Source organism: Protomyctophum parallelum, assembly GCF_964188405.1.
Source record: "Protomyctophum parallelum genome assembly, chromosome: 7".
Lineage (NCBI taxonomy): Eukaryota > Metazoa > Chordata > Actinopteri > Myctophiformes > Myctophidae > Protomyctophum > Protomyctophum parallelum.
In genome coordinates this window covers 55001074-55016117 of record NC_139705.1, presented here as the reverse complement: position 1 = coordinate 55016117, position 15044 = coordinate 55001074, and the positions used below count along the sequence as shown (strand labels likewise).

Below are 15044 nucleotides of genomic sequence, written 5' to 3'. Positions count from 1 at the left end.
TAGCAGACAGACTTATTCTATCTCAACCTGACTGGCCTGGGATCTGAACGTAGAACATACTGTTGATAGCAGACAGACTTATTCTATCTCAACCTGACTGGCCTGGGATCTGAACGTAGAACCTACTGTTGATAGCAGACAGACTTATTCTATCTCAACCTGACTGGCCTGGGATCTGAACGTAGAACCTACTGTTGATAGCAGACAGACTTATTCTATCTCAACCTGACTGGCCTGGGATCTGAACATAGAACATACTGTTGATAGCAGACAGACATATTCTATCTCACCCTGACTGGCCTGGGATCTGAACATAGAACATACTGTTGATAGCAGACAGACTTATTCTATCTCAACCTGACTGGCCTGGGATCTGAACGTAGAACATACTGTTGATAGCAGACAGACTTATTCTATCTCAACCTGACTGGCCTGGGATCTGAACGTAGAACATACTGTTGATAGCAGACAGACTTATTCTATCTCAACCTGACTGGCCTGGGATCTGAACGTAGAACATACTGTTGATAGCAGACAGACATATTCTATCTCAACCTGACTGGCCTGGGATCTGAACGTAGAACATACTGTTGATAGCAGAGACTTATTCTATCTCAACCTGACTGGCCTGGGATCTGAACATAGAACATACTGTTGATAGCAGAGACTTATTCTATCTCAACCTGACTGGCCTGGGATCTGAACGTAGAACATACTGTTGATAGCAGACAGACTTATTCTATCTCAACCTGACTGGCCTGGGATCTGAACGTAGAACATACTGTTGATAGCAGACAGACATATTCTATCTCAACCTGACTGGCCTGGGATCTGAACATAGAACATACTGTTGATAGCAGAGACTTATTCTATCTCAACCTGACTGGCCTGGGATCTGAACGTAGAACCTACTGTTGATAGCAGACAGACTTATTCTATCTCAACCTGACTGGCCTGGGATCTGAACGTAGAACATACTGTTGATAGCAGAGACTTATTCTATCTCAACCTGACTGGCCTGGGATCTGAACGTAGAACATACTGTTGATAGCAGAGACTTATTCTATCTCACCCTGACTGGCCTGGGATCTGAACGTAGAACATACTGTTGATAGCAGACAGACTTATTCTAGATGCTAGATTCTATTCTAGATGCATCTTATTTGATCTGATCGAACCCTGACTGGCCTGGCATCACAGGAGGGAACTTGGCTTAACCCATTCTGAACGGGCACCCATTTTGGTGTCAGCATCATGTTATGCTTTAGCTATTTAAAAATAGCAGATCTACAAGCTCATATCGCGCCACCGAGTGGCGCGATATGAGCTTGTAGGTCTGCTATTTTTGAAAAATCGAAGAGCGACTGACATTTTTAGAATCTGATCTCAGGTCAGAATGGGTTCATCAGACCAGTGTGTGTCCGGCGGAAACCTCGTATGAATCTGATCTCAGATCAGAATGGGTTAAATATCAGTCTTAAATTAATTTTAAAACAATCCTTTCATACTTATTTGGTGTGCATTGATGGATTCGTAGCAGTGTTGTTTTCGTCGACTAAAACGAAGACGAGAAATGTTCGTCGACTACCTTTTTTCACTGACTAAAACTAAAGAAAAACTAAATAAAGACGAATCTATGATGTCTAAAACTAAGACTAAATATACTGACAATTTCGTCAAAAAATAAAAACTAGACTAAAATGTTAGGAAGGGACTAGTTCCAGTTAGATCCAGTTTCATGCTGGGTTGCATGCTGAAAATAGCAGATATACAATCTCATGTAGATTGTGAGATTGTATATCTGCTATTTTCAGCATGCAACCAAAGTGTAAAATATGTCATTACAACGACATCAAGGCCTGTCAAAACACATTTTAGTCGACTAAATCACCTGTAGATTTAGTCGACTAAAATCATATGACATTTAGTGGACTAAAACTAGACTAAACACTAGAACATTCCATGGTGACTAAAATGTGACTAAACCTAAGTGAAAACTATTCAAGAGACTAATGACTAAAACTAAAATAGAAATTTGCTGCCAAAAACAAAACTGCTTCGTAGAACTACAGAAGTGTTCCCAATCCATGTCATGTAATAAGTGACAGCACAAGTTACACGATTGTTAAAAAATAATAATATATAAAGAAGAATTTGTCCAACATGCCGATACATTTACGTTCCCAAACGATCACCTTTCTAAAATATTAAATGTTGTGTATATTGAATGTTGCTGTTATTAATGTGATGTTGTCTTATGAATTGATTGCACGGGACCAACCAGAATGGAAACAAGACCGCAAGCAGCTTTCTTTTTGGTGCCTATCCCCTTTTTTTACTGTACTTTATTCTGTCTGATAAACTATTCAAACAATATATACAGTATGATTATACTGTATACATTAATATGAATAAGATATCTGTAAATATCTCTAATTGCCTTAGGGCCGATTCAGAGCCGAATAAAAGTGTGTTCGGCGCTGTAGAGCCTACAATTCGGGGGGGGGGGGGGGGGTACCGTCCTAAAGTCGGCTCTTCGGTGCTACTGAAAATTTCTGACGAGCCGAAATCATTTGGGCACTACAGCGCCGAAACAGTACGGTAAAATAGGAGTATGAATCGGCCCTTATTGTCTTACCTTTGGTCCTGCCTCTGATGATGCCGAGGCGACACCTGACAGAGAAAGAGAACATATTTCTCCTCTTCCCTGTATTCCTCCTCTCCTCTCCTCCTCCTCCTCCAGCCCATAGCGATGTGTTCCTCCTCTCCTCTCCTGTCTGGGAGAAGAGTTTGGCTTTGGCGCGCCCCGTCCCGATCAGGACTCTAGCTGACATGATGTTCATGTTCTTCTTTCTTCAGAGCACCGGGACAGGACAGGACAGGACAGGAGGGCAGCAGGGCTCTTCTCCTACGTCCTCCTGGTCCTTTTCAGCATGGCATCTTTCTGAACAACGACCGGTCCTCTCCTCTCCTCTCCTCCCGTCTGGAGTCTGGACAACATCCAAGAACCCTCCTGTCCTTCAGAGCCAGCCCAGGAGGAGGAGGAGTGGGCGGGCGGGCGGAAGGATGGATGTTTTCAAATGAGGAAAGATGCTAACACTCTACAGTCAGAGGAGTGGGCGGATGGATGGAACGGAGGATGCGTTCAAATCAGGAAAGATGCAAACACTCTACTGACTACATTTTAAACCATTTAGAGCTGCGACCAGATTCTACAAAATGTCTTCTAGACTTTCTAAATCATGACTTATCTGGAGAAAAAAAAACTATGTTTTTCTATATCAGTGGCCTCCGACCCCCCCATCTGAACCTTCCAGGGACCCCGCCCTCCAGAAGCAAACATTTGCTGTGACAGATAATCATCCCTGCATGGCAGTGTTCTCTACGTGGGCAGATGGAAAGGAGGGGCAAAGAAAGGGCTGCCTGCCAGAACGCAATGCAATGGAAACACACAAGACTCCCGGGAGGATGGCTTCTGTTCTCTGAAGAGGCAACATTCACTGAAGAGACAACATTTAAAAGCTTCTGTTCTCTGAAGAGACACCATCTCTCTCAGGGAGGATGGTTTCTGTTCTCTGAAGAGACATCTCTCTCAGGGAGGATGGCTTCTGTTCTCTGAAGAGACATTTAAAAGCTTCTGTTTTCTGAAGAGACACCATCTCTCTCAGGGAGGATGGCTTCTGTTCTCTGAAGAGAACATTAACTGAAGAGGCAACATTTAAAAGCTTCTGTTCTCTGAAGAGGCAACATTCACTGAAGAGACAACATTAACTGAAGAGGCAACATAATACCGTAATCTCTCTCTCAAGTTCTGGAGAAAACAAAACAAGTTGTAAGAAACCACTTTAAAGGAGAATTCCATACTAAAAGGCTTTCTTACCTTTCTTTGTAGTTGTTACGTCCCCACCAAAGAGGTCCAGGTGTTATTTTGTGCAAAAGCTCCTTATTGGCTATTTTCCCTACCATAAGCCCTAAATGAATTGCATTGAATTGAATGGGAATTGAATGGGGCTATGGGGTGTTGTGCTAATTCGCTTATTTCCATCGCTCAAAATTATAATTTCTTTGTATACATCCTCTCTTCATAATGTAAATAATATCCCAAGCGGCACACTTTACTACTTCTTTCGATGGAAATAAGCGAACTAGCATAACACCCCATAGCCCCATTCAATGCAATGCAATTCATTGAGGGCTTATGGTAGGGAAAATAGCCAATAAGGAGCTTTTGCACAAAAAAACACCTGGACCTCTTTGGTGGGGACGTAACAACTACAAAGAAAGGTAAGAAAGATAAGAAAGCATTCAGCATGGAATTCTCCTTTAACAGCTCTAGTGGCATCCTAATAATTCAACCAGGGGGACAAACATTGGGCTGAAAAACAGCACATGGACGAGGCTAATTTAATATAAACTAGGCCTGAGACTTGCACCCTCTGTGGACATGCCTTAAAACGTTCCTTTGAAGCAGCATGTGTGGATGGTTCAACCTGCATTTGCCGATTTATCCAATACTTAATGATTTAGTTGAATTGTACAGCATGGTCATGGTCTATTGTATTGCACGTAAAGCACTTTGTGTGTCCTTTGTACATAAATAAAATGTACTTATTTTAACCCATTCTGAACGGGAACCCCTTTTGGTGTTAGCTATTGAAAAATAGCAGATCTACAAGCTCATAGCGCGCCACCGAGTGGCACGCTATGAGCTTGTAGGTCTGCTATTTTTGAAAAATCGAAGGACTGACATTTTTTAGAATCTGATCTCAGGTCAGAATGGGTTAATCAGACCAGTGTGTGTCCAGTGGAAACCTCGTATGAATCTGATCTCAGGTCAGAATGGGTTAAACTATAAAGTAGACCAAGTAGGCCTACATACCGGTACCCTATTGGCCTGAATGGAAGACAGTTTATTTCCTAAAACAGGGTATTATAATCAGGGACTGGAGACTATTTGACATTCAAATGTTCCATTTCCACAAAATCATCTTGAAAAATGGAGTTTATATTCTGGCGCAACGCGGTAACACCCTGGGCTCAGGTATTAGTTTAAGTATAGAAGGTTCAACGTGTTTAAAAGGAAAACACGTGGTAACATTTTATTCTAATATATGCATGAAAATGATCAGATTTAATTCCCTAGTAGAGATGCAGCGGTGTGTTTACGTTTCACAACATGACTCCATGTCGTCAGTAGCATTCTGCATGCCGTGTGAATGCAGGATTAACATTTTAGTTTCAGACCAAAAGTTGACCAAAATATTAGTTATTTTTAAAACACAGCTTTAGGGTAATTGTAAATGAGGAGTCTGCTGTAAAGAGCCTAACCGTTGCCAACATCGTTGTCTGGCTCAACCCTTTGAGGGAAAATAATTTATTTCACTTCCATGTCTTACAAATGAATTTTTAATTCTTCCAATTCTCCAGACCTGGCATTTAGAGGTCTATCCCCAGTAACCACAACAATGTCCAATATCACAAATAAACTAACATTGTAAATGGAAAAAACAAAAAGAACAATCTGTAAGCAGTTTGTACATTTTTAAAGACATTTTCTGTGTGTTTATTGTGAAAATAATAATTGCAGCAAAGCAGGCAGAGGATCTATTCGTTCTCCTCACTGCGCAGCCTGGCGTTGGGGTTTGTGATCTTGATGGCGAGCTGCGCTGCTCTCTCAACGATCAGCTTCCTGTTCTTGGAGGACACGTTGTGGGCGATCTCTGCACAGAAGGTCCTAAAAGAGAAAGCAGAGAAGAAGAGGGTCGTTAAGTACTATATCTACACGATAAATACAGTCAATTTCAAGGTCCTAAACAGAAACCAGACGGTCGTTAAGTAAGATAAATACAGTCAACTTCAGTGCCTTATTTTCCACACAGATCTGATTAGATTAACACATTCTGGGCGGGAACCCCTTTTGCTGTTAGCATTATGTTATACTTTAGCTATTGAAAAATAGCAGATCTACAAGCTCATAGCGCGCCACCGAGTGGCGCGCTATGAGCTCGTAGGTCTGCCATTTTTGAAAAAATCAATCAAATGTGGCACAAATCATTGAATATATATTATTTCAGAGCGAACATTTTTAACTAAAATATTGGGGGGGGGGGGGTCCCTGGAACTACATATTTTGAGATGGGGGTCCGTGGCCCAATAGAGATAATTCTAGGGGTCCTTGACATGAAAAAGGTTGAGCACCGCTGACATAGAAACATGGGTTTTTCAGAAAAATGATTTAGAAGCCTTTTTCTTAATCGACCCCAGTCCAAAATGGGTTAAGACACGTCACAAAGCTCAGGCTTTGCTCTGTAAAGCACTTTGAGCTGCAGGTCATGACATTAAAGGAGCTTTACAAATAGTAGAATTATTAAATTGGCCAACAGAAACAGAATTGTATTTATTCAAAGGTTCCAATGTCCAACGCCACAACACAATTAAATGGGTGCAGTACTTAAGGTTAGACAGTTTTTACCCATGTCTAACCAATGACTAGTCTAAACTAAGTATGCACCCCCAATTCAATTGTAAATTGCAATTATTTGTAATTTGCGACAGCCCTCGAGTGTTTAACCTGCAACGTGATTCAAGTAAAACCAGGACGTACTTGTTGCACATCATGCAATAAAAGTAGGGCCGGGACTTTAACGCGTTAATCGAGATTAATTAACTACAGAAAAATTAATCGCACCTTTTTGTTTCCCCCATAATAAAGTTGTTTTTATTTGTTTTCTCATGCCCAGCCATGTAAAGCACATTTGAGTATTCATATACACACTGAACACACTTTATATATAAGGCACTTGGTGCCTATATATATCACCTGCCTATATATCACTGTTGGGATAAAACACATTTTTCTATGGAGTTCTGTGTTGCCTATAGAACTGGAGGTCTGAAAAAAACAGTAACATTATGAAGTACATTTTTGTGATGTCACTGAGATGTACTTCATAATGTTACCGATTATTTTTCAGACGTCCAGTTCTAGGCAACACAGAATGGGGGGGACTTTCTTATTATATCCACACAACAACTCTAAGGTATATTAATGACAGTAAAATGTTGAAAATGAGTGGAATCCCGTAGTTACTATTCACTGGGATACCAAAAACATTTGAAAAAAAGGTTTCTCACTGTTCTCGGGTTAAATGGTCTCGCACCTTCCTACCTACATGACTGCCTGCCTAAATATGTCCCAAACAGCCCCCTAAGGTCTTCCACTGCTGGCCTGCTCGCTTTGCCTAAAACAAATGGCAACAAAAAAATACGGGGAAGCAGCTTTTTGCTTCTACGGGCCGTCGGCATGGAACAAGCTCCCACTGTACCTTCGTCAGGCAGCCTCTGTAGACATTTTTAAAGCTCAGCTCAAGACCCACTTCTACAACATTGCTTTTAATTGATCTTTTATTTTTTGTTATTCATGTCCTCACTGTATTGCATTACTGCTTGTTTTTTAATGTCGTTGCCTTGCTTTTCTTTTATTCTCCATTGTTCTGTAAAGCACCTTGAGCTGCATTTCATGTCATGAAAGGTGCTATACAAATAAAGTTTTATTATCATTATTATTAAATATTGATATGCAATTAAAATGCGACTAATCGAGATTAATTAACTACAAAGCCTCTGATTAATTAGATAAATTTTTTTAATCGAGTCCCAGCTCTAAATAAAAGTAGAACAATGTAATCGGAGTAAAATACGTACTTGTTGCACATCATGAGCACCTCCAGCTCCTTCATGTTGTTGATGAGGAACTTCTTGAAGCCGGTGGGCAGCATGTGTTTGGTCTTCTTGTTGGACCCGTATCCGATGTTGGGCATCAACATCTGGCCCTTGAAGCGCCGGCGGACCCTGTTGTCGATACCTCGGGGCTTACGCCAGCTTTTCTGTTGGGACACGAGAACCAGAGAATACACACCGTCAGAACCAGAGAATACACACCGTCAGAACCAGAGAATACACACTGTCACATTATGGGGTTCTGTTGGGACAAGAAGCAGAGAATACACTGTCACACTTTTCCGTTGGGATTACAGAAAAGCAGAATAAAACTTTGTCACATTTCACTGATTTCAGGTTCAGAGATGAAAGGATGAAATAGTTGTTATTCACGAAGAACGAATGTGCTAGTTTGATCACTTCAAATACTTTCCGCTTAAAAAAAAAAGAAAAAAAAACTAGGCTAGTAACCGAAAATAGCCGATCTACATGCTCACAACACGTCACAGCGCGGTGTGTTGTGAGCATCTAGATCTGCTATTTTTGGTGCACAGACACATTTGGCTTCCAAGGAATCCATATTAGTGAAATCACTCATGGCGACGGAACTTTAATCCATGTTTCCTGAGAACTCAAGGCTCATACATAGTCTGGATTTACGGTGGTTAGGTGACCACCGAACTACAACATGACGTCACTGAGGTGACCACAGAACTACAACATGACGTCACTGAGGTGACCACCGAACTACAACGTGACGTCACGAGCCGCGGTGAAGAGCAAACCACCGCCACCGCTCCAGCCCTTCTCTCTGTTTTTACTCACCACCGCTCAACGTTATTTCAGCTCCGGTGGTCAGCTCACCACCGGAGCGGTGGTCACCTCACCACCGAAAATCCAGACTATGAATAGGCCTTCACTCAGCCTTGCAGTTTTCCCCTCATGGAATCAGATTTAAATCAATAACAGACGGTCATCATGAATGTTCATTCACAGACTTACCGCGATCTTGACATATCTGTCAGACTGATGGCGAATGAACTTCTTGGTGCGTTTCTTTACGATCTTGGGTTTAGTGAGGGGTCTGAGGGCTCCCATGGTGACTGGAGATAAAGAGAGGAGAGCAGAGGGAAACAGTCATTACTACAACATGACATTACATCTAGGGTTTAGTGAGGGGTCTGAGGGCTCCCATGGTGACAGAGGAGAGCATCGCCTGTTCTCTCCTAATGGTACCAACGTCATTACAGCATGGAATTGTTGGCAAATCCGACGACAACAAAATATTCTTTAGTTTTGGGTCCGAGAGGCTAAATCAAATGGGTCCGAGGGTATAAATGTCATCAGGTGGTCCGTGGCTCAAAATAATGGACCTTGCTATGAAAACAAAGGGTTTATTTAAACTAATTTGTTAGCGAATGTCATCAGTAGCCGAAACAAGGTGTAAATTATTGTAGGTAGAATTACTCCAGGTCTGTGGCTTACCAAAGACATCAATCAATGCACATTGAGAGAGATGATATAATTCACTAAAATAATATACAAGTTGTCCCCTTTCCCCTCACTGTATATGTATCTTTTCCATTTTTGCTTCCTATATGATTAATTCCTGTTCTGTTCTTTAACTACATAGAAGTGTATTTGTACGTCTCTAAATGTTTTGATGAATTGAACAATGTGGACCCTATTGTAAACAAGTGTAATGCTGAATTGGGTCGTCCACTCACAGTTAACAGTTAGTCTTTGTATTGAGTTTGTGCTTAAAATGTACTGTAAATTCTGCAAACTGTTAATAATTATTTCAATCAATCAATCTGTAGCTGGTCTGTGGCTAACATTAAGCTGACATTAATGCACATTGTGAAATAATACAATTCACTAAAACAAACCGGCTGTCCAGACCAGTCAGTGAGCTGTTAGCTGCCATGCTAACACCACTAGCACTACTAGCCAGCCATGCTAAATTCTAACACCATTTGCACTAGAAGAACTAGCCAGCCATGCTAAATGCTAGCACCACTAGCACCACTAGCCAGCCATGCTAAGTTCTAACACCATTTTGCACTAGAACTAGCCAGCCATGCTAAATGCTAACACTGCTCAAACCACGGCGACAGCAAAGCAGCCTAAACTAAACACCACATTAAACTCACGGGGTTCTTGTCACCCAGAAACCAGTAGAAATAACCGAGGAACAGAGTGGTAACGAGGAGGACGTTGGTGACCAACAGCACCAGAAAACACACATCGGAGTAGGCCATGTTGTCACCGAGCAGCAGCAGCCATTACTACTGGACCGGACCGGGGTCCATCAACCAACCAAACAACCGTCCACAGAGACACTAACACCGGGTTATAACAGACAATACAGAGCGGGACGCCTCGGGGACATGTTTAGCTCTTCATTCAGGGGGTTTTGTGACATTATCGGGTGTTTTAATGGACGGATGGACGTAGATTAGTGGAACTCACCCGCAAAACAGGGACTCTTCACGACGGAGGAAAGCGAAGGAAAGGACTTCCGCGGTGGCGCCGCGGGGCCTTATGGGTAGTGTAGTTCCGAGGTTTCCTCCCACCCAGGACAAAGACTCTAGACGTCTAGTTTTTGTCCTGGGTGGGGGGCCCGGGGGCCACATGCGGCCCCCACCTTCACTTAATGTGGCCCTCAGGGTTAATGTCAGAATACTGATATAATGTTGGAATCCAGCTGTTTACAATTCCACAACATGCAAACATGACCCGCTTTAATTACTTCGGTCTAAAAAGGTGCCTTTATTTGCACAATATTGACACGTCAATGTTGTCATTTACTGGAAAGTTGGATGTCAATAACTTCCACAGTTGTACGGGAAAGTGTACCACCCACACACTGAGTCACCATTATTAGGCAATGTGCCCATATAACCAATATACAAGTAAGACGCGCAAACGCGGGAAGCGAACGCAGCTCGTGTGTGTGTGTGTGTGTGTGTGTGTGTGTGTGTGTGTGTGTGTGTGCGTGTGTGTGTGTGTGCTACAGCTGCGCCCTGTGTGTGTGTGTGTGTGTGTGTGTGTGTGTGTGTGTGTGCTACAGCTGCGCCCTCTGGTGGCGGGCGGGTGGTGTAACAGCGGGACAGACAGACACACAGACACACACACACACACACACACACACAGACATTCAGCCCTTGCTGTCATAGTAAGTGGCTCACTGCGTTCGCAAATACATAATGGCTGTTAAAGGGCAACACAACAGTGGTCCCCAGGTTGATTCTCAGTCAGGGTGGTGGTCCCTGGTTCATAATCAGTTGAAAATCCCTGATATAGGGCTTACGTATTAATCCTTATCTACTACACTAACTACAGTTACAGTATATTAAGTTGAAGTTGTAGCCGGTCACACATGTAGGACTCGAGGGCCCTGCAATATCTTTTGATGGATGTAACATTATGAACCTCTTATAACCAATTTATTCAAATTTCTGCCTATTATTCATTTATCTGTCACACAAATTACTTGTAAATGAAAATTGTAGATTCATGAGGGGCTCCTCCTGTATTCCAGTAAAATTAGTTTTTCACTTCACTATACCATAATTGTCATTATATTTTTACGTGACCCTTATTCTTAAAAAGAGATGCAATCTGTGAAAACACGTCTACGTTTGCATCAGAGGAAGTGACAGTGAGTTAGCACTCTGTGGATACCACAGACGCACGCACGTGACGCACGCACGCACACACACACACACACACACACACACACACACACACACACACACACACACACACACACACACACACACACACACACACGCACACACACACACACACACACACACATACACACACACACACACACACAGTCACACACACACACACACACACACACACACACATGCTGGCTCAGTTATAGGGCAAACATGGATGACTTAGGTAAGAGCACATATTATCTCTCACACTTTGCATTGCTGTTTGGACATGACAATATAGTTAATCAGTGGGTTTAGCATAAATATATAGATACAAACTGAAAAATTAAATGTTATATGTTATATGTTATATTCTATTCATATGTTCTTATATGAATGCTAGCTGTATATTGTCACCTTCCCTTTAGAAGCTTTAACTTTCAAAAGGCCTTTCCTTTTTAATTTCTATGTGATGCAGGCTATAATTACATTATGACAAAGGAAAGAAAGCTGGATTTCACTGTAATGAAGTCAAAATCTTTCAAAATCTTTAACGTCATTTACAAAATATAGCCTACAAAATAAATTGCCAAAATCACCTATTCACAAACGTAGAGTTGAGATATCTTGTAGATCGGCTATTTTCACTTATCATGTGTCATTGTTATAATGTTGTAGCTATTTTCACTTCTCATGTCATTGTTATAATGTTGTAGCTATTTTCACTTCTCATGTCATTGTTATAAAGTTGTAGCTATTTTCACTTCTCATGTCATTGTTATAATGTTGTAGTTATTTTCTCTTCTCATGTGTCATTGTTATAATGTTGTAGTTATTTCCGTTTTTATTGCATTTTATCTATATGTCATGCTTACGCTTTATTTCCTCTACGTTTAAATTGTGAAAATAGACGCGTTGTGAGATTGTAGATCGGCTATATTTTCACTACTTTTTTTTTTTTTTCATTTATAGAATTTCTTAGATTTGTTTGTAGAAAATGTTTTTTGTAGAAAATGTATAACATTCTTGCAAAGAAATATATAATAATAACAACAACAATCTTTTGAAATATTTCATTTTTTATAAATACGTTTTTGCCTTATTTTGTTAAATTATCAATTATGTTTTTATAATTGATTCAATCGATTAACTACCCCTACATTTGTGCTGATATTTGTCTGTATGCTTCTGAGTGTGTTCAAGCATGTACGATGATTTATAATATATGATCATTTTTAGGATTGATTTAAAATTATTTTACTTGTCTATAAAGCTCTCAATGGTCTCGCACCTTCCTACCTACATGACTGCCTGCCTAAATATGTCCCAAACCGCCCGCTAAGGTCTTCCACTGCTGTCCTGCTCGCTTTGCCTAAATAAATGGCAACTAAAAAGCAGCTTTTTGCTTCTACGGGCCGTCGGCATGGAACAAGCTCCCACTGTACCTTCGTCAGGCAGCCTCTGTAGACATTTTTAAAGCACAGCTCAAGACCCACTTCTACAACATTGCTTTTAATTGATCTTTTATTTTTGTTATTCATGTCCTCACTGTACTGCATTACTGCTTGTTTTTTAATGTCGTTGCCTTGCTTTTCTTTTATTCTCCATTGTTCTGTAAAGCACTTTGAGCTGCATTTCATGTCATGAAAGGTGCTATACAAATAAAGTTTTATTATTATTATTATTATTATTATTATTATTATGTGTCACATAGATCCATTGTTGGGGGAGTTGGAGTTGGAGGAGCATTCACCAGAACTTGAGTCAGTCTCTGAGAAGAGTGGAGAAGCCTCCTCCTCATCCAGAGAGGTGAGGACAAAACTACACATGCTTAAAAATGCTTAAAAATAAACATTAAAAAAAACTGGCCGGCGGAAGAACAGAAAAGGACTACACCGCTGCTGGTGTCGCAGAGCCTTGTGGGTAGTGTGGTTCACCCGGCGGGCGGAAGAACAGAAAAGGACTACACCGCTGCATGGTGTCGCAGAGCCTTGTGGGTAGTGTGGTTCACCCGGCGGGCGGAAGAACAGAAAAGGACTACACCGCTGCTGGTGTCGCAGAGCCTTGTGGGTAGTGCAGTTCTTCACGGGTGGTCGTTGAGGCAACAACAGTACGCCAGGAGGGAGAGGAGTGTAGTTTATCTTTCTGTTGTTTTAGGTTTCATTTCATTGCGTTCGGGTGGTCTCTGTCTGTGAGTCAAAACAAAGTGCATATAAAATATAAACAAATGTATTTGATGTCATTTATTGGGGACTTTAAACATATGTGATGATATTACATCATATAGTCAGTTTATTTAATTGTGTTGTTATTCTTATATTAGACAAGATATAGCCTATACTCTGATTTCTGTTACAACTGCACACTTCTTGCTTTAGGTTCATTAATCATTATTATCAGGGCGTTCTGTAGCCTTGATAATACTGTGTTAATTTAGGTTAATTATGGATATAAATCAGTAAAGTACAGTAAAGTACAGTAAAGTACAGGTAGCAGGGCGTTCTGTAGCCTTGATAATACTGTGTTAATCTTAACTTAACTTAAATGAACTACTACCTGTTCTTTTACAGGCTGTAAAAGAACAGGTAGCAGGGTGTTAATCTTCCTGTGGGTGTTTTCTTTGTTTACAGTTTAGGTTCAACTTAAAGGATCAAAGTGCAACAGGATATTATATTTGTCATCGTCACATGATAGGAGAGAGAGAGAGAGGGAGGGAGAGAGAGAGAGAGAGAGAGAGAGAGAGAGAGAGAGAGAGAGAGGGAGAGGGAGAGAAAGAGAGAGAGAGAGAGACAGAGAGAGAGAGAGAGAGAGAGAGAGAGAGGGAGGGAGAGAGAGAGAGAGAGAGAGAGAGAGAGAGAGAGAGAGAGAGAGAGAGGGAGAGGGAGAGAAAGAGAGAGAGAGAGAGACAGAGAGACGCATGTTTCATGATAAATGCTTTTATGTGATGTATTCCCATGCTTTGTTCTTGCTTAAATGTAAGTCGCTCTGGATTAAGAGCGTCTGCTAAATGCCTAAATTGTAAATTGTAAATTGTAAGAGAGAGAGAAAGAGAGAGAGAGGGAGAGGGAGAGAGGGAGAGGGAGAGAGGGAGAGGGAGAGAGAGAGAGAGAGGGAGAGAGAGAGAGAGAGAGAGAGAGAGAGGAACACTTTTCATGTAGCGAGTCCTCGGGCATCGTCTAACTTTTCTGCTCTTTTTCTATAGCCTGCATTTGACCAGCCAAGAACAACAATGGATCAAGTACCGATCACCAACAGTGGGTGAGTCATTTAAGCTGTTGATGTTGTTCTAGACCTGAAATATGAACCATGCAGGCTGCATGCTCCATAGCCTTACTGCTGTTGCTGTTAAGCATTAGAGCTATGGACCAGAGCTAGCTCTGGTCCATAGTGCTGTTGCTGTTAAGCATTAGAGCTATGGACCAGAGCTCTGGTCAGAGCTCTGGTCCATAGCCGTACTGCTGTTGCTGTATAGGCATTAGAGCTATGGACCAGAGCTCTGGTCAGAGCTCTGGTCCATAGCCGTACTGCTGTTGCTGTTAGGCATTAGAGCTATGGACCAGAGCTCTGCTCCATAGCCTTACTGCTGTTGCTGTTAGGCATTAGAGCTATGGACCAGAGCTCTGCTCCATAGCCTTACTGCTGTTGCTGTTAGGC

The 15044-nt window shown here is 41.5% G+C and overlaps 1 protein-coding gene across 1 annotated transcript; it reads right to left on the bottom strand.

Annotated features, from left to right (window-relative positions):
* Positions 1–5388: 5388 nt before the first annotated feature.
* Positions 5389–10242, bottom strand: LOC310861205 (large ribosomal subunit protein eL32). Its single transcript, XM_083768554.1, has 4 exons — positions 10192–10242; positions 8722–8822; positions 7705–7886; positions 5389–5734 (listed from the first exon to the last, which is right to left on the bottom strand). Exons 2-4 carry the CDS (start codon positions 8815–8817, stop codon positions 5605–5607), a joined length of 408 nt encoding a protein of 135 aa, XP_083624680.1. The 5' UTR covers positions 8818–8822; positions 10192–10242; the 3' UTR covers positions 5389–5604.
* Positions 10243–15044: the final 4802 nt, after the last annotated feature.